Source organism: Chrysemys picta, unplaced genomic scaffold (genome assembly GCF_011386835.1).
Source record: "Chrysemys picta bellii isolate R12L10 unplaced genomic scaffold, ASM1138683v2 scaf561, whole genome shotgun sequence".
Taxonomy (NCBI): domain Eukaryota; kingdom Metazoa; phylum Chordata; order Testudines; family Emydidae; genus Chrysemys; species Chrysemys picta.
Window position 1 is genome coordinate 214 of NW_027053268.1, and position 18459 is coordinate 18672.

Consider the following 18459-nt stretch of genomic DNA (forward strand, 5'->3'; position numbering starts at 1 on the left):
TGCACATAGGGTGGACAAACCTGCCTGGACCACATGCGTTTCAGCTGGGTTTTGTCATTTGGTTATTTTGAATATTCTATTTAGATTATTAATTCTCTATCAAGAAAATCTACACACATGTAGCTTTCCAATAAACATGACTTTAATGTTTCTCTGTTGGAATTAGAAGCTGCTATAATTCAATTGTATATTACTAAGTGAATCTACTATACAAATGCATATTATAACTTTTGTCTGGTTTTTTAGTTGCACTGAACTTTTAATGACAGGTGAGATGCCATTAAGGTAAGATTTAGTCACGAGTATTTTTAGTAAAAGTCATGAACAGGTCATGGGGCCGTGACTTTTTGTTTATTGCCCGTGACCTGTCCATGACTTTTACTAAAAATACCCGAGACTAAAACATAGCCTTAATCATGATCCTGTTTCTAACCTTAATGCATTTATTTATACAATATGTTTTCAAAACATGCATTATTACGTTTGATTCAGATGAGGCGCCAGATCCTCAGCTGGTGTAAATCAGTATAGTTTCTGAAGCTCTGCCATTCACACCAGCTGAGAATTTGGCCCAAGATCTGTCTCCTCAAATTTCAGAGTCTCCTTCTATGTTATGAATATAGATTTCCAATGCCTATGTTTTGAAATCAAAAATGACCTTAGGATGAAGGGGAGGCTATTTTTTAAAGAACATTAGAGTGGTGTGTATAACTTCTTACAATGCTTTGTTTGAGACATGAGAGTGTAAAATGTTGGAGTGTGTCTGTTCTTTCCGTTGCTGGCCATCACAACAAAGAAAATTCACATTCTGGGTATAGATGGCTGATAGTTCAGCATCCACCATGGAGAAACTGACATCTTTTAGAGTTTATACATATGTCCTTCCAAACAGCTTTTGGTGTCCTTCTGGCTTGTAGACAGGGAGAGAGGAGCAACTCTTAAAGTGTTATGATTCAGACAAGTATCAGAGGGGTAGCCGTGTTAGTCTGAATCTGTAAAAAGCAACAGAGGGTCCTGTGGCACCTTTAAGACTAACAGAAGTATTGGGAGCATAAGCTTTCGTGGGTAAGAACCTCACTTCTTCAGATGGAAGTAATGGAAATTTCCAGAGGCAGGTATAAATCAGTATGGAGATAACGTGGTTAGTTCAATCAGGGAGGGTGAGGTGCTCTGCTAGCAGTTGAGGTGTGAACACCAAGGGAGGAGAAACTGCTTCTGTGGTTGGATAGCCATTCACAGTCTTTGTTTAATTCTGATCTGATGGTGTTTTATTGATCACAAGCTTCAGTCATTTCAAGAGTTGTCAGGGGCTAAGTATAGAGCTAATAGGACAACAGTTTAAAGTGGTCACCACAGTGTGTAAAATATACTACAACTTGTCTGCCATTAGCTAGAGTAAGTTAGGCTAGGAAATATTCATGAGTGTCCAATAAGCAGAATCACTAGCGGTACAAAAAGAGATCCATATTTCTGAGACGAGCTATATTCAATTACATACACAAAAACTGTTAAAATAATGGTAAGGTAGTAATGTTAAGCACTTAAAAGTTAGGAAGTGCCAGAATTAATGTTGCCCATGCATTGTGTGTCCAGGGTCAGATTCCAAAGAATCGGGATACCTGGCACCCTGACAGTAACTATAGTATCAACAGAGATCTCTTCTGTCAAGTAACCTTTACATGATGTCTGTTTTGTTTTATTTGGCATAGTTTACTGTGGTTGCACAAGCACACATCTTATGTACTTAATTAACAAATGAATGATTGAGATCATTGCATTCTAAACTCATCTTTCCAGAGTCTCCTCAGAGTTATTTGTACAGATAATGACTCTTTCCTTTGGTCAGGTGCTGATGAGATTGCCATCTCCCTACATGAGAATGAGCCAGAGTATGAGCTAGACGGACTCCCAGAGGTGGTGAAAAAAGGTAATTGTTACTTCGTTAGAGGAGAAGAGACCACATTGGTGGGGAGTGTATGCGCGCACGCTTATCTAGAGAATCGTCTTGTCATATGCGTGACTTGGAAGCATTGTAAAAACTTGGACATCATCGGCCAGATTCAGCCCTCGTATAGGTTGCATAAGTCCATTTAACTCAACTGCTTGTCAGAGCTGAGTTTAGCCGCATGTGCTTTAAAAAAAAGCCCTAGTATACCATTGAGGCTACAGGGGGCTAGTATATTTTGTTGTAGATGTATGTAATTTCTAGTAGTTTTGGTTTTTGGTCTGTTTGATGTCTTCCCATCTGTACAGTTTTGTAGTATTTGATGACAAAAGCAAAACAGCCAAAAATTCTGAAATCCAGAATCCTAATATCAGGTTGTAGTTTTGAAAATCAGTCTAGATACATGTTGTTGACTTTGGGACTCCTCCAAAAACTTTGCAAAAGACCTCTGGCAAAAAGAGAGGGATTCTAGGCCCAGCCATTCCCAGTATAACCACCTTTTTCTTCTGGTTGAGAGGAAGGGGGGAAATTTTTGCTTAAACATTTTTAACTGAATGTTTTTCATTGAAATGTGCTGCATTGTCAAAGCCGAAATATTTCACGGAGATGTATTGATTCAGACAAAGTTTTTGCTGGGAAGGTTTCTGAGGTGCAAAGTGGACTCTTGCAAGGAGGAAGGCCCCCAAATAGAAAACCTGATGTTTTTGATTCAATTTCATTTTGTGAAAGCATTTGAAAGGCTTATGGTTTCATTCCAATCTAGAATAAAAACAAATTTTGAAACCTCGAAAGGTGTCGCAAAACAGAATTGTCGCCCTCCGGCCAGCTCCACTTAGAACCCTACCTCCCTATTTTCCCGGACATGTCCGGCTTTTTGGGATTTCCCCCCGGACGGGGATTTGAGGCCCAAAAAGCCAGACATGTCCGGGAAAATCCGGACGTATGGTAACCCTAATAGTAGGTGCTGTTTCTCTGTTTAGGTCTGAGGCGTTGTGCTGTATCTTCAGCTGCCATCAGGAATAGAGAGATCAACACTGACTTTGGAGAGTATCGGGGCTGGCTCGAGGTTTTTTGCCGCCCCAAGCAAAAAAAAATTTGCCTGCTCCCCACCCCAGCCCTCAAGGGTTAACTCTCACACTCTACAAGGCAGCAGGAAAGGTGGGACGGCAGAAAGAGACAGAGACACACACCCTGGGTGTGAGAGAAGAATGAGCATTTCCCCTTTAAGTACTGACTCCAGGCTTAAGTACACTGCCTTGTTAATTAAATCAGCTTGCTGAGACCTGAGACTACTGCCTAGAAGCTCCCTCCGTAGTGTGTCCCCACTGCTCTATGGAAGATGGGGTAAGCAGGTTGCAGAAACAGGGGGGAAGGGGAGACACCCTGACATTAGCCCCCTTCTTTCCCCCTCCCCCGATACAGCAAGCAGGAGTCTCTGGGAGCAGCTCCAAGGCAGAGGGCAGGAGCAGCACATGGCAGTGGGGGGAGGGACAGCTACTGCACAGGGAACTTAGGGGAGGGGGGAGCTGATGGGGGGCTGCTGGTCCACCCTGGTTCCAACCACCCGCCAGCTATCTGCAACGGGCTGCTCTTCCTGCAAGCAGTGGACAAAACTGGCGGCTGCCAAACGACCTTAGTAGGGAGCATTTCACAACTTTAAATGAGCATGTTCCCTAACTGATCAGCAACTTAACATCGAAACAACGTTAACTGGGACAACTTTAAGTGAGGAGTTCCTGTACCATGTTGCACCAGGCCTCTTCTGGCTGCTCTTATAATTACTGTTAGCAGTAGTGTGTGTCAAACATTCAGTCATATTTACAAGATTCAAGATACTTGAATAATGTTTCTTAGAACATCCTGAGGATGATGAATTGAAAGTATGCATTATGTTATACAACCTTGAGTTCTTAATTAGCTTGCCATTTTCTGCAAGGGTCCAAGCACTTCTTAGCAGGTACTTAGCATCTTGCAGCCTCATGCCTTTGAGCATGATTCACTGAAGATCTGGAACATCTTCTCCAGTAGGGCCCTACCAAATTCACAGCCATGAAAAACGCATCACGGACCATGAACTATGGTCTTTTGTGTACTTTTACCCTATTCTATACAGATTTCATGGGGGAGACCAGTGTTTCTCAAATTGAGGGTCCTTACTTCTGTGCTACCTTCAGAGCTGGGCAGCCGGAGAGCAGTGCCTGTTGGCCAGGCACCCAGTTCTAAAGGCAGTGCCCCACGTGCAACAGCGCAGAAGTAAGGGTGACAATACCATACCATGCCATCCTTACTTCTGTGCTGCTGCTGACAGTAGCTCTGCCTTCAAAGCTGGGCTCCCAGCGAGCAGCTGCCACTCTCCAGTCTCCCAGCTTGAAGGTGGCGCTGCCACCAGCAGCAGCTCAGTGGTAAGGGTAGCAGCACCGCAACCCCCTCTCCCCCCCTCCCCCCACACACAACACCTTTTTGGATCAGGACCCTACAATTACAACACTGTGACATTTCAGATTTAAACAGCTGAAATCATGAAATTTATGGTTTTTAAAATCCTATGACGGTAAAATTGACCAAAATGGACTGTAGTCCCTACCAATAATATTACATAGAGCAAGAATGACACCTGGTGGCCAATTGTGACCTTAAAGAGACACTGTCATATAGTTTAACATTTTCAGCCTAAACTACCATAAATTAAGGGGAAAGTTACTTGGATTCTAAACTATTGCAGGCTAAATACTTGGGTAAACTCAAGTTAAGGATGAGAGTCCCTTACAATAAATTTGTAGTAATTAAAAATAACGAGTATTAAAAATACAGGAAATTCAAAGTTAAGTTAAACGTAAATCACAACCCAACATTTAAAAATTTGGAAATGTATAATTAAGGCTCTCAAACAACCTCAATTCTGCCTCTTCAGTGACTCTAGCCTCTAATCTTTCTTCCTGGAAAATGTGCTGTTTTTAAGTCCTTCACATAAGAGTTAGCAAGATTAGGTCTCCATACTGAACTGGTGTTTTGATCAAGGGCTTTTTGTACTGGCTCTAGGACAATTTGTAAAAGCCAGTGTATTATCGGTTTAGTGAACAGACCACTGCTATCCCTTTGTAACTTTTTCCCCTTCGAGTGGTTATCCATATGCACAGTTTGCTGACGGTGTGCAACGTACCCCACTCACCCAGGTTCAGAGTCTCATGCACTTTGAGCGGCCTCATGTCCTGCACCGAGGGCATAAAAGGGTGGAGCAGGCCAGCCACCACTCAGTTCTTCTCATGCCTCCTGGCTTCGAGAAGAACATGGGCAGTGAGCAGTGCTAACAAAATAACTGGCTCTTTTCAAATTTGTGCATAGTATAGATAGGGATGGTTAGTTGTTGCCCATTGGCATTTTGGTTTTTTAACCAGAATAGTTATTTCTTTCTGGTGCCAGGATGGCTTCTTCTAAGTCCCCTGGATTTACATACTGCCCATCAAACAAGAGCACTATACCCTTTAATGTTTGGCATTTAAAATATTTATTTTGTCTGGGGGAATATCCCTGGAAAATGTTCTATTTGCAAGTCCTTCACTTGCAGGACCTGCAAATCTAGAGAAGCCCTGCTCCAGATGTACTTAATGGGTAAAGCAATGAGACTAGCTTCAGGCCCTGGGTCATAGAATCATAGAATATCAGGGTTGGAAGGGACCTCAGGTGGTCATCTAGTCCAACTCCCTGCTCAAAGCCCAACTTATGCTATCTTATGTCCGGACAAAGTGTCTTTAGGACACATCCTGTGTTCCTACTGACAGTTGTCACAGACTTCCATCTGAACTAGCAGATTCACCTGCCTATATTTTTCTCTGAACCACCCGCTTCTAAGGTTGCTGCTATGCTCTCTATGTTGAATGTCAGACGTGCTTTGGCATGTTAATTTGCAAAGGATGAAATCTTTTAGATCTTCATCCAGTTAGGTGCATAGATGACTGTGTGAGGGCCTGTTTAATAAGTGGTTAATATGGAGTCTCCTGCTTCATTCAGCATTTATTCTACCAGAGCTTAGGCATCATCGCTGATATGTTTCTGTTGTGGAAATACGTAAAGCAGCTAGGCTGTTTGGGGAGGCACAGTCTTCCCTACCCGGCCCTCCATACAGTTTTGCACCCCGATGTGGCCCTCGGGCCAAAAAATTTGCCCACCCCTGCTTTAGGGGCAGAGGGACTTGCCTACTTTCAAATGTTAGGCTGTCTTTTATTTTGATCTTAACTCTGAATTACCTTGGTTTCTAATGCTTGATTTTGTTTGTTTTTAATAACTGCAGCATTATTATGAATTTAAAAAAACACTTACATGTACTGTCAACTTTACTCACAGATGTTAATGATTTGTTTGGTTTGGTTTCTGCCTGGGGATTTTCTTGATTATTTTTTTAAGACATTTTGAAATCTTTTCCATGCAAAGAAAGAAAGCTGGCAGAAAGTCCCCGGTGTTATGCAGAGAACAATGGGGGAGCTAAGTAACAGGGAACATTGTAGTGCTTAGAAGTACGATAGGGGTTAACCAGTCTGTATTCCTCAGGTTCTGTTGTTACCAGGAAGACTGCAGGTTCTGGTGGAGCTTCTGAACTTTGCAGGCACTCTGAGTTGAGATTAGTGGAGAAACTCTGAGGGGCTACAGGAATTCCTGAGAACATGGGGAAGTCCAGCTGAATGTTTTGGCCTCTGCCAATTGCTGCAGCTCCACAATTTTCCTGTGCATTTGGTAGAACATTGTAGCTCATGCAAGTCATGGATTCCATGATTCTTCATATTTATCTTTAGCTTAACTCTTTTCCCATCCCCTTTGTGCCCCTCCATACACACTTAGATGAAAGAAGTTATGTTGCCGTGGAGAAAGGGACCTCCACATGTGTCTTCTGTAGATGTGATGGTTGTCACCTACCCTTTGCTGTCAGGGTTTTAATGGATGCATGCAGATTCTGCTGCCTACTTAAGAATGTTACACCCTATATACAGGATGCTGAAGATTATACCTTCAGATGAATGGGGGTTAAGAATTTCCCTCTGGAGAGGTACAGTAAGGGCTGTTCTTTGCTACCTCTGTGAGGAGCCCATCGAGAGACGGTCTTGGCTGGGAGTAGGTTGAGGCCAGGGACATTGAGCCAATCCAGTGTTATTACCATGTTTGTATACAGATGTTCAAGTAATTTAACAATGAGAACTTTTGACCTGTGACTAGGCCCTCTCCACTTCAGTGACTGATAGCAAATTGCAGAGGAAAGATTGATTGGTTGCTACTTCTGATGTCACAATGATGCTACTTATGAATCACCTGAGTTACTGAGCAAATTGCAGAGGAAAGATTGATTGGTTGCTACTTCTGATGTCACAATGATGCTACTTATAAATCACCTGAGTTACTGGCATAGCTCTGTCACCATAACCTCTAGGTGTGACTGTTAAGAGCTTTTCTTATTACAGTCTAGCTTCTTTAAATGAGTTGGAAATCTGATTGAATTATATTATATTATTAAATTATATTATTAAATATGGAATATATGAAGAGTCTGGGGTGGTCTGTCGGTGGAATATTCAAAGCCAAGAAAAAGGTGAGAGAACAAGTGGTGAATTTTATTAATATTGTGATTTTTTTTAATTGTTTTCTTTGGCAAAGTAAGAAACTATTTTATGCAGAAAATTAATGTCATCTAAAGTGTAACTCTGCTAAACTTGGAAAGTAGATTAATTTATTATACTGTGAAACAGGCATTTTGAGTTCCATTTTAAATGCCAATGTCAACCTGTTGGGTGAGAACCAAATCCACTTCAATTTAGGCTGAAACAATTTATTTTAGCCTTTATTATATATGTTTTCAGACAATGCTACTGTCACCTATGAATTACATAAACATGCAAAAAAAAGATAAGACAAGAAAAGGAAATGCTCAAGTTATCTTTCTTGGGGACAGGGTGACTCTTTTCAAATCTCTGCTATGCTTGGCTATTTTTCCTCTGTATCTTCTCCACTATTCTGTCAATCATCTATTTTTTTTAATCCTCTGTTCTGTAACTTTGCACAGACTCAGTATAGCAAGCTACCTCATCTGTGTCTTTATCCGTATATATTCCACTCTAACCCCCTAATTAAAAATCACAATAACTAACCCAAATTAATACATGTTTTGCTTATTCTGCTAAAACTTACTTATATCTATGGAGTTCCCAATGCATCTATTCCTTGCTGTCACGCTCACTGGCTCCATGCAGTTGTACTTACATTACAGCAATTTTTATTCTTTTTACTCATCTGTTTTTGTGGTCTTGAGTTTTTACTTGTTGGACGGGTGGAGGATGAGGGATTGTACCTGACTTACTGAAAGCTAACAGCTCTCTTCTCTACCCTGCTCTCTGCTTGGTCAAGAACTTTATATCTGAGACATACAAACCAGTTTTCTGATTTACAGACTGTTTCAGCAAAATCTGATGATCTAAAGCAGCAGAAATACATACAAAAAGCAAAAATTCCTTCCTATTTTCTTATAGTCTTATATATAATAATTTCTCTAACATTACTTAGTACATATTTGACTAACACAATTCATTACACAGTTCTCCAACAAAGCTTAACTATGTATGTGCTTGCTCATGGTGGCTCCATAATTTACAGTAGAACTTCAGAGTTACGAACACCAGAGTTACAAACTGATCAGTCAACCACACAAATCTCATTTGGAACCAGAAGAACACAATTAGGCAGCAGCAGAGACACCCCCTTTCCCTCCCCCCCCCCGCAAAAGGCAAATACAGTACTGTATTATGTTAAACTACTAAGAAATAAAGCAAAAGAAGCATTTTTTCACATCCCTTTAAAATTATATTCAAGTAAATTATTCATCTTCTATTTTAAAAGCATCCAACCATGAAGATGATTTAAATCTTAGCAGCAGTTCACTTTTTTATTACCTTTAAAAATAGTTACTTGTCTTAAAGAAAAGATTTCAGAAAATAAAAATGTGTTCTGTGGAGAGAAAAACAGTTATTCTGCTAGGACAGCTTTCTGTGTAAATTGGTTGTAAGTCTCCCTAACATGCTGTGAATACAATGAAACTGTAAGAGGCAAAGGAGCGGCGGTAGTATTGTGTTCTGAGAAAATGTATAGTAGTGTGCTTTGGACAACTTTCAGACTTTTATCAGCAGATTGTTTTCACAATAGAAATTACCTTGGGAATTTATTAAATGGGGTTTCAGTGTACTCTAGTTCTTTATAAACCACCAAAATTACAAGCAATATATTATTTTAATAAAATGACAGATAAACTGAAACACTTCTAATAGGAGAATTTCCTCTAAAAAGGAAATTCTTAGCATATTGATTTTCAGTTTAAAATTTCAGTCTAACCTACTTTAAACAAGGAAAATTCTTCTGTTCTTGCTGTTCAAAATAGTTCACTAATTTTTTTCAGTTGAATCAATGTGCTGATTCACTGTAAATTGAAAGTTGCATTGAATTTATCTCTTGTGCCTAAACACTTCTAGTTTTTTTTAGTTTTTGCTGCTCATTTATTGAAACTTAGCACACACTTGTACTATAGCCAAGTGTAATCTGTTATCAGTTTGGGATGGGATACCTGTGTGGGTGTTCACTAGGTCATGGAAGACTGTAAGCAGTTTTGGGGCAGAGACCATGACTTCCTCGTATGTATGTGGTCTTTTTTTGTTTTTGTTTTTTTAACAGTGCCTACTGAAGTGGGGTTTCAATCCTGATTGCGGGGGCGGGATTGCTATTGTAGTACAAATAATAAATATTCCCCTTGCATCACTGTGATTTATGATTAAACTTTTTATAGACTGAAATGATGGAGCAAACCATGGAAAGAGTACAGAAATGGCAAAGAGAAGTTGAAATTAATCGTCGCTCCTTAGAAGAGAAAAGAAAAGAACGGGAAAAGGTAAGATAAGACCCATTTTTTCACAAGTTTAAAGTTGCCTCCAGACTGCTGTTACCAGTTGTTCCTTGAGTATTTGTCCATGTAGATCCCACTCTAGGTGCATATGTGCCTCAGGCACGCAAGATTGGATTCTTCTTCTTTGAGTGCTTGCTCATGTCGATTCCATATTTGATGTGTGCGCGCCCCCTAGGGCTGGCTTTGGCAACCTCTGGAGCCCTGTGCTTATGCGCTGGTACATTGGACCCTGCTGGCCCCATGCCCTCTCAGTTCCTTCTTTCCACCAGTGACGGTTGTTGGAACGCTTCCTGTTTTCACAAGTCCGATAGTGGTTTCTCTAACTTTGGACTCTGAGTTTTTCTTGTATATCGTTACTGTAGTGTTAGCAGTTAGCATTTAGGAGCGGAATCCCATTAGGGACATAGCCCCAAGGACGGGGTATGGCCAGTCCCTGGGGTTTAAGCCATGGGCTGGGTGCAGCAAACCTATGTCTATTAGTGACCTGAACACGAGCTGCCTTAAGTGCCTCAGAGAGGTACATATTAAAGAGAAGTGTAGGATCTACAAAAACTTCAGACCTCGCTCTCTTAAAGACAGGGATATCTGATTAAAAGCTATGTTGATGGATGCTGCCCTGTGCTCTGCGTTGGAACCATGCCGCTGGAGATTGTGGTGCTCAAGTGTAGTTGGCTACAGCAACTACACTTCCCCAAGTGAGGGACCTTCCTGGGACCAAAGTATTGTCTTCCTGGACCTAATGATCTCCCCGCTGTCCCTGTTAGAGCCTTTATCACCTCTCTATCAAGACAGGATTTTTGGTGACTGTTATCTCTGCTCAAAGGATAAGCTAGCTTTAGGCGTTAATGGCAGGACCTCTTTTACTATATTTCACAAAGACAAGATGACTGTTCTTTGATCTCGCCCTAGGTTCTTATTCAGAGTGGTCTCCGGCTTTTGTTTGCATCAGGGCATAGACCCTCAGTGTTTCCCCCCAAACCTCATTTGACTCCTGGAGAGGCAAAACTTCATATGAGTGGTGTCTTTAGGGCACTTTTCTACCACCTCCATAGAACAAAGCCTTTCCATAACTGGCCTAGAACTTTTTTTGTAATATTTGGGACAGGTCTAGAGGGCTCATTGTTTCAACCCAGAGACTTTTGAAATGGATATTTGACTGCATAAAGATCTTCTGTGAACTAAATAAATTAGATCCAACTTCTCATATTATAAGGTTACCATATTTCAGCAAGCAAAAAAGAGGACGGGAGGAGCCCCACCCTAGCCCCACCCCCATCCTGCCCTAGCCCCACCCCTACCCCTCCCACTTCCCTACCCCCTCAGAACCCACAACCCTCTCCCCAGCTCCTTGTCCCCTGACTGCCCCCTCCTGGGACCCCTGCCCCTAACTGCCCCCCAGGACTCCACCCCCTACCTAAGCCTCCCTGCCTCTTGTCCCCTGACTGCCCCCTCTTGAGACCCCCCCCCAATCCTAACTGGCCTCCTAGGATCCTACCCTCTACCTGTACCCTGACTGCTCCAACCCTTATCCACACCCCCACCCCCAGACAGACCCCTGGGACTCCCACACCCCATCCAACCACTCCCCACCCCGACAACCCCCCCAGAACTCCCGACCCATCTAAACCCCTCTGCTCTCAGTCCCATTGACTGCTCCGATTCCTCTCCCCACTCCTGCCCCCTGACAGCCCCCCCAGAACTCCCAACTCCCCCCTCGCTCCTTGTCCCCTGACTGCCCCCTACTGGGATCCCTGCTCCTAACTGCCCTCCAGAACCCCACCCCTTACCTAAGCCTCCCTGTTCCTTATCCCCTAACTGCCCCTTCCTAAGACCCCCCACAACTGCCCTCCCAGGACCCTACCCGCTACCTGCCCAAAACCTTATCCATACTCCCCCCAGAAAGCTCCCCCCGAACTCCCAACCCCCCATCTCTTGACTGCCCCATCCAAAACCTCCCTGCCCCTTCTCCGATCCCCTGGCCCCCTTGTTGTTGGCCTTCGCCTAACGTCTCTGTGAGCTTGCTCAGGAACGCCCGGAGCCGTTCGTCCCGGCAGGCTGGCTGGCAGGGGAGGAGGAGCGGGGGCAGAGCTCCAGACTGCCGGAGGCGATCTGCGAATGCAGAGAGGGAGGGAGGGAGGGAGTGATCTCTGCTGCAGGGGGGAGGAGGAGGGGCTCTCTCTGGCTGTCGGAGCCCCATGTAAGTGGCACCATCCAGCCGGCTACCCTGTTAACCGCGCACGCTTGCATGGGGTGGGGGAAGTCCGGACATTTACAAATTCCCCCCAGACGCTATTTTTAGCTCAAAAATCCGGACATGTCCGGGGGAATCCGGATGAATGGTAACCCTATCATATTAAAGCAAACTATACTAGGCCCCAAGTGACATGGACATGCTTGAGGAAGGTTCCTATGTCAGAAATTTGGTAGGGAGCCAGTTGGAGCTCATTGCCTACTTTTACTCAGCACTACTCGCTAGTTGCAACTACTAGATCTGATGCCCAGTTTGTTAGGGCAGTCCTGCAGTCTTTATGTAAATTAGACTCTTGACATCCCCCTCCATAGGGAGATAACTGTTAGTCACCTAAAGTGAGATCCATGTTAACAGATAGTGGGAGACTTACCTTACAGTAATTCTGGTTCTTCTGGCTGTTCTGCCCACATGGACCCCACGACCAGTCCTCTTTCTCTACTATTGTGAAATCCACTAGTTTTGGGATTCTGTATTGGCAAAGAAACTGAGAAGTGGCTGGGCCTGCCTTGCCCGCAGGTGTTATGTGTGTGTGAGGGGGGTGCGTGTGTGTGTGCGTGCATATTAAGATACCTGCTGATGCTACACTGTGCACTGTCAACCCAAAAGAACCCAGTCTCATGCACATGGGGCACGTGCACACCTAGAGCAGGATCCATGTAGCCAAAACAGCTCAAAAGAAGCCAGTTAGTGTAAGGAAAATAACTTTTTTGTAACATGATATTCTGATTTTGCCACTAAGGGGCAAATTTTAGTACCTCGTATTCAAATTGAGGGAAAGTTAGTGGGAAAATATTTTAAGTATCTCCACTCTGACCTTCCCTCTTTCATTTTTTTCTCCTTTGTCACACTCTCCCTTGCTACTTTTATTTGGATTTTTTCTTTTCTTTTAGTTTGGCAGCTGGATGGATCTGCATTTGTTAGTGAAACAATTTATTGGCCTACCACGAATTAAATTGACTAAAGCCATGTTTCCTACCTGTTGATAATAGTAGTCTGGTGGTTATAACTTGGTAAGAGGAAGTGAATCCGTATTTCTTCAAGGTAGGCTGGGCAGGCAGGCTACCAATTTGTTCACCTCTAATTTATAGTTAGACGATAAAAAAATCAGAAAAAAGCGTGAACATTTTGCTAGTAATTGGCTCACTTATTCCTGAGTGTGACCCTCCCCACCTGCCTTCTTCTGCTCCTGGCAGGCCAGCCCAGGGTAGCAGTGGGCCTTTGGAAAGGGTATGAGGGCAGAGGGGCTGGGGATAAGTGGGGGAGACATAAAGATTTGGGGAAATGGATCACTGGGATCCAAGAGGGTTGGGGACTTCATAGGATGGGTCTCTGGCTGGCAATGAGAGTGGGAACAGGCTGTGGGGGTACTTGAGGACATGGGATGGAGCAGGTGTCTTGCTGGAGGATAGGAGGGTGCTTAGGAGAAAGCAGAGGGGAAGCACTAGCACTTCACTACCTTCTCCATCTGACAAACCTGCTATGATTTGTTAGAGGGGAGTCCTGCAACTGCTGCCAAGAGAAGTTTGGCAGAGAGGTTTGTTGCCAGGAGACGCCACTAGTGCTTTCCCTTCCCTATCTTCCTCCACTTTCTGCTCCCCCACTTAGCTCTTTCTTTTCCTTACCAACCTCAACACCCTCTACTAAAAGTCCTATGCCCCTCATAGCCCTATTCCCCCACATAAATTCCCTCTCAAATTCATGTAGAGCCCCAACCATAAGGACCGTGGGGCTGGGAAGAAGCCTCAAAAACTAATTATACCTGGATGGATATCTACTTTGCATCTCCTAAAGATTGCAGGAGATGGGCTAGATTCCTAAGGATCTTCGGAGGTGTGCATTAGTGAAGTTCTGCTCCCCCAGAACTGAGGCGGGAGGAGTGAATGCCCCTCTACCAAACTTCTGTTGCTACTCAGTCTTATGTTAAGTCAAATTGAAAAAAACTAAGGCAGTTTCCTCACAAAAAACATTTTTACAGCAGTAAGTTAAACATGTAATCATAGCAAAGAAGGGAATTTTTTCCCCCAAAGGATCATGATTATTGGGGATTAGTCTGGTTGCTTAGTTGTAATGCTCAATGTTGTTATGGAGATCTACTTTTGAATTGATATATAAGCTTAATTCCATTATTTGGTAGTATTTTTTTGATCCACCTGTGTTGGTGTAACAGATTCAGTAGGCTACTCTGATTGGCCAAACTGAGTCCTGGCCATTAGTGGCCATAACCGAATTTAGGCTTTACTTAAAAATGGTTTTTAAACTCTTTTTGCTTCTGTAAGAGAGGGCTTTAGTGTAATTAGTAACTATTTACAGAGACTATTTACAGTCTCTCCCCCATGTTTTCCAGTGTTAATAGTTATAGTAACTTGACTAGAAACATGTAACAGGAGTGTGTTTCTCCCTCCGCCCTCCCACTCCCCCATCTTCTACATTTCTAGGAAGTATTACGTCAGCTCCGTGCCTTACAGACAGTGGCCCAGCAGTGCAAGGAGATGAAACTCAACCAGGACTTGCAGCAAGCCAAGAACGATTCCGATGGTCTACGGGCAGAACTTGACAACGTAGGATTTTTAATATCTCAACTATTCAAATGGAAGTGGTGATGCTGAGTTTTTATTTTATGTAAAATTTTAACTGTCCTCTTTTTTGTGTTTAAAGATCTATACATGACTAATATTTAAGTGCAACTAAATACATCACAGGTGAGAGCAAGCTGCGCTATGTTCCTGTCACAGGGTGAGCTGGTCCATTCAAAGACTGGGGCACAGCTGCACTTTTTCTCAGGTTTAGCCCATCTCCCTGTATGATGGGAATGAATACAAGGGTCATGTGACAGAAGCATGCATCTAAACAGGCCTGCTGGTTTAGATGCATGGCAGCCTGTAGTCATTCAAGAGAGAGACCCCCCCCCACGCCCCAAAAGTTCAGAGAGACATTCTCTCCTTAGTTCCCAGGCAGAGAGCCTGTGAAGAGGACAAGTGACAATTTTCTAGAACTCTAAGGCAGAAGACTTTGGGGGGAAGAGATTTACAAGGAACTGGAAACTGTGCAGGGATAAGCCTCCATTGATGGACCTGCAGGATGCAGAAATCCCAGCTAAGAGAGGGGCTGGACTGCAGGGATGGGCATGTTCTGATAAAAACCTGGAAAAACTTGAGGCATTATAAACGGAAAGGAATAATTGAGGCTGGTAAGGGTATGTTTGAGTGTTGTGTTATGATAATAAACCAAACTGGAAGAGAGCACTACTGTAAAATCGCCACATGTGATAGCTGGTTTGATGCAAGATTGAAGGTAAACTGAGGTAGCAGATGGGCCCAAAGGCAGTTTGGGGGTAATGCCCTGGAACCCTTCCCTTTAGACTTGTTCGGATTTGAGCACTGCTTCTTTTCTACCCACACTCTCTAATAGAAAACTGCTTTTTTATTTTTGATACACATGGTCTACACTGACTTAATACAGAGGTTCTAAATTTGTCCACGATAGCTGTCCGGCATAGCTATGTGTCATCCTAGCTGTGTGAGCACATTAATCAAACATTTTCTACAGAGGAGAAAATACTAACCACTACACATACTCTTCTTTCCATGTTTACTCTTGAAACACTCGCTTCATACTGAAACTTGGACGTCTAAAGGTTTTTATCCAGAAAACTCCTTTCTAGAATGGAACTAAATTATTTCATTCTCATTTTTTTCTCTCTTGATGTTGGTAATAAATTTACTTCCTTTTTAATTTGGAGTACTATAGAGCTCTTATGACAGATATAAAACAGATTAAAAAGGTTGAAAACCAGGTAGAATTTGGTGGTGTCACAGTTATGGTCTCGTTAACTTCCTGGTTTAGATAGCGATATAAAGTCAGGTGATAAATTTAAGATTGAGCATAGCGCTACACTAATTTCCCTTATCCCCAAAGAATGTAGTTCTGGAGACAGAGGTGCAAGCTGAATGTCTTTGTTGGTCCATAAATACAGGGAATTAAGGTGTACAAATACTGGTTTTTAAGAACATGTAACCTATTCCTTGAATATATAGTAAGTGGGAAAGGTAGAGTAATTTGTCAATCTCTTGATATTTGTGTGAGAGAAATAAAGCATCTGACTTGCTGTACCCAAACAAAAAGTGAGAACTGTGTTTTTCTCCGACATTTGGATTGTATAGAACTGAGTCTAGTTTGGTATTGATCCTTTCTGTTTGTTGGCTGTTCAATGGCATATTTGGTGATAGCTGATCATCAGTCCAACACCTAAACGTTACCTCTCAAATGAGCAGTTGAGGACTGAGTGGGAATGGGGAAGCATCTTCTAAATCTAATAGGTGCTTGCTTTGACAAAATATGTTACGTTAAAAAAAATTGTGAGCAAGTGTTAAATCTGCTGCCCTTATGATTGAACTTAAAAGAAAGCTCTGGTTAGGATTCCCAATGATTAACAGACTGTACTATAAATATTGCTTAAATTATGAATATATTTATACATTACAACTATATACTTGAAAATGTGCCTGAAAATATTTTTCATATCCTTGCCCAGTCTTGAGTTAAAGATTTGTGTTACCTTAACATGTACTGGTTTTGGTATGATACAGAATCTAGAACCCGGGACTGGACAGTGAAAGGAGGATGGATTTTTCAGATATCTGGCCTATTTTTAATTGTACTTTTTTTAAAGCCATCATGCTGAGTTTCAAGGATTAGGGCCAAATTCTGCTCTTAGTTATACAACGCAGAAGTCAACAATTACTCCAAAGTTCTCTTTCTGTAAGAGGAAGCAGAACATAGCTTATTCTTTTTGCTTTGTTTTATAACGTATCTTTGGAGCTCATCATTTCAAGGGACATCAGGAATTTTTAATTTTTTTAAATAGATTAAATATGACTACAAATAAAATGTGATGTGTTTTCCTCATAGGCAATAGCAGTGAAACATCATTTTGAAAACAACTCCAATGAGCTTACAAAGAGGCTGTGCAGAGCAGAAGAGGCTTTACTGGCAAGCCAGTCAAAGCAAAATGAGTTGAGGAGAAACTTTGAGGTAAAGAAATCAGAGGGGCAACTGGAATAATTAACAATTTAAACTGGAAATCAGTAAGAACTGGTGCCATTTAGGCCTTACTGACTCACAGGGGAACTCTGCAAGCTGTGTGTTGGAGAATAGTGTATTTCCACCAGGAGTTGTGTTTCGATACTGTCTTAATCTGGCTGTCCTTTTTTGGACCATCTTGAGACTGTGACAATGTTCCTCCTCTGCCTTGGTGAGCCCTGCGCTTATTGGCGGATTTGCTCACCTCAGAGATTCAGGTCAGCCCTCAGTTTGGACACTTTTGTGGCTCAAACCTGCCGTTCATTCAGCTAACCTCATCACTGGCCAGCATGGGGAAAAGGAAGGAGAACAATCCCCACAGTCTCTCCTGACCCACCTTGGGTCAGGGGGACAGGCCAGGGACCTTCCCCTCTGGTGGGACTCACAGTCCAAGTCAACTCCTCTTAGGGTGACCAGATGTCCCGATTTTATAGGGACAGTCCCGATTTTTGGGTCTTTTTCTTATATAGGCTCCTATTACCCCCCACCCCCTGTCCCGATTTTTGACACTTGCTGTCTGGTCACCCTGACTCCTCTTATATCCAATAGGGGGAAGGGAGAGGGGGGAACCTGGGCCTGCCCTTTACTCTGGGTTTCAGCCCAGGGCCCTGTGGATCGCAGCTGTCTACAGAGTTTCATGTAACACCTGTGTGACAGCTACAACTCCCTGCGCTACTTCCCCATAGCCTCCTCCCAACACCTTCTTTATCCTCACTACAGGACTTTCCTCCTGATTCCAGATAACGTTTGTACTCCTCGGTCTTCCAACAGCACGCCTTCTCACTCTCAGCTCCTTGCGCACCCTTCACTGACTGAAGTGAGGTCCTTTTTAAACCAGGTGCCCTGATTAGCCTGCCTATCTTAATTGATTCTAGAGCTTCTTAATTGGCTCCAGGTGTCCTAATTAGCCTGCCTGCCTTAATTGGTTTCAGAAAATTCCTGATTTTTCTGAAACTGCCCCGTTATCTTACCCAGGGAAAAGGGACCTGCTTAATCTGGGGCTAATATATCTGCCTTCTCTCACTCTCCTGTAGCGGGCCCCTGCCCTGTGGACCCAACCGGCCTCCCCGCCCTTTCACCGTAAGCCGGCTATACGATTTGAAGCTGGTTTGTTTCCAGACTGCGCCAAGGAAACATCTATATACGCTCGTGCTCCACACCCTGCACTTCCTCACTCTCGCGTCACACCCCGACACAAAGTGGCGGGACCTCCTGCCACTTCTAGAGGGTGAGGAGCCCCGGTGGCCAGCCTAT

At 43.1% G+C, this 18459-nt stretch overlaps 1 protein-coding gene across 4 annotated transcripts in view; it reads left to right on the plus strand.

Annotated features, from left to right (window-relative positions):
* The first annotated feature begins 371 nt into the window (after positions 1-371).
* The window catches only part of LOC135972179 (centromere protein F-like), a 37900-nt gene continuing 19812 nt past the window's right edge, over positions 372-18459 (plus strand). For 2 of the 4 annotated variants that reach the window (XM_065579637.1, XM_065579638.1), the window contains exons 1-4: positions 372-1927; positions 9759-9860; positions 14562-14684; positions 17035-17157. In XM_065579637.1, the coding sequence (XP_065435709.1) occupies positions 9765-9860; positions 14562-14684; positions 17035-17157 (342 nt within the window). In that variant the 5' untranslated portion in view covers positions 372-1927; positions 9759-9764. The remainder of the gene's footprint in view (positions 1928-9758; positions 9861-14561; positions 14685-17034; positions 17158-18459) is intronic. The other 2 variants (XM_065579640.1, XM_065579639.1) reach the window with 2 other exon arrangements.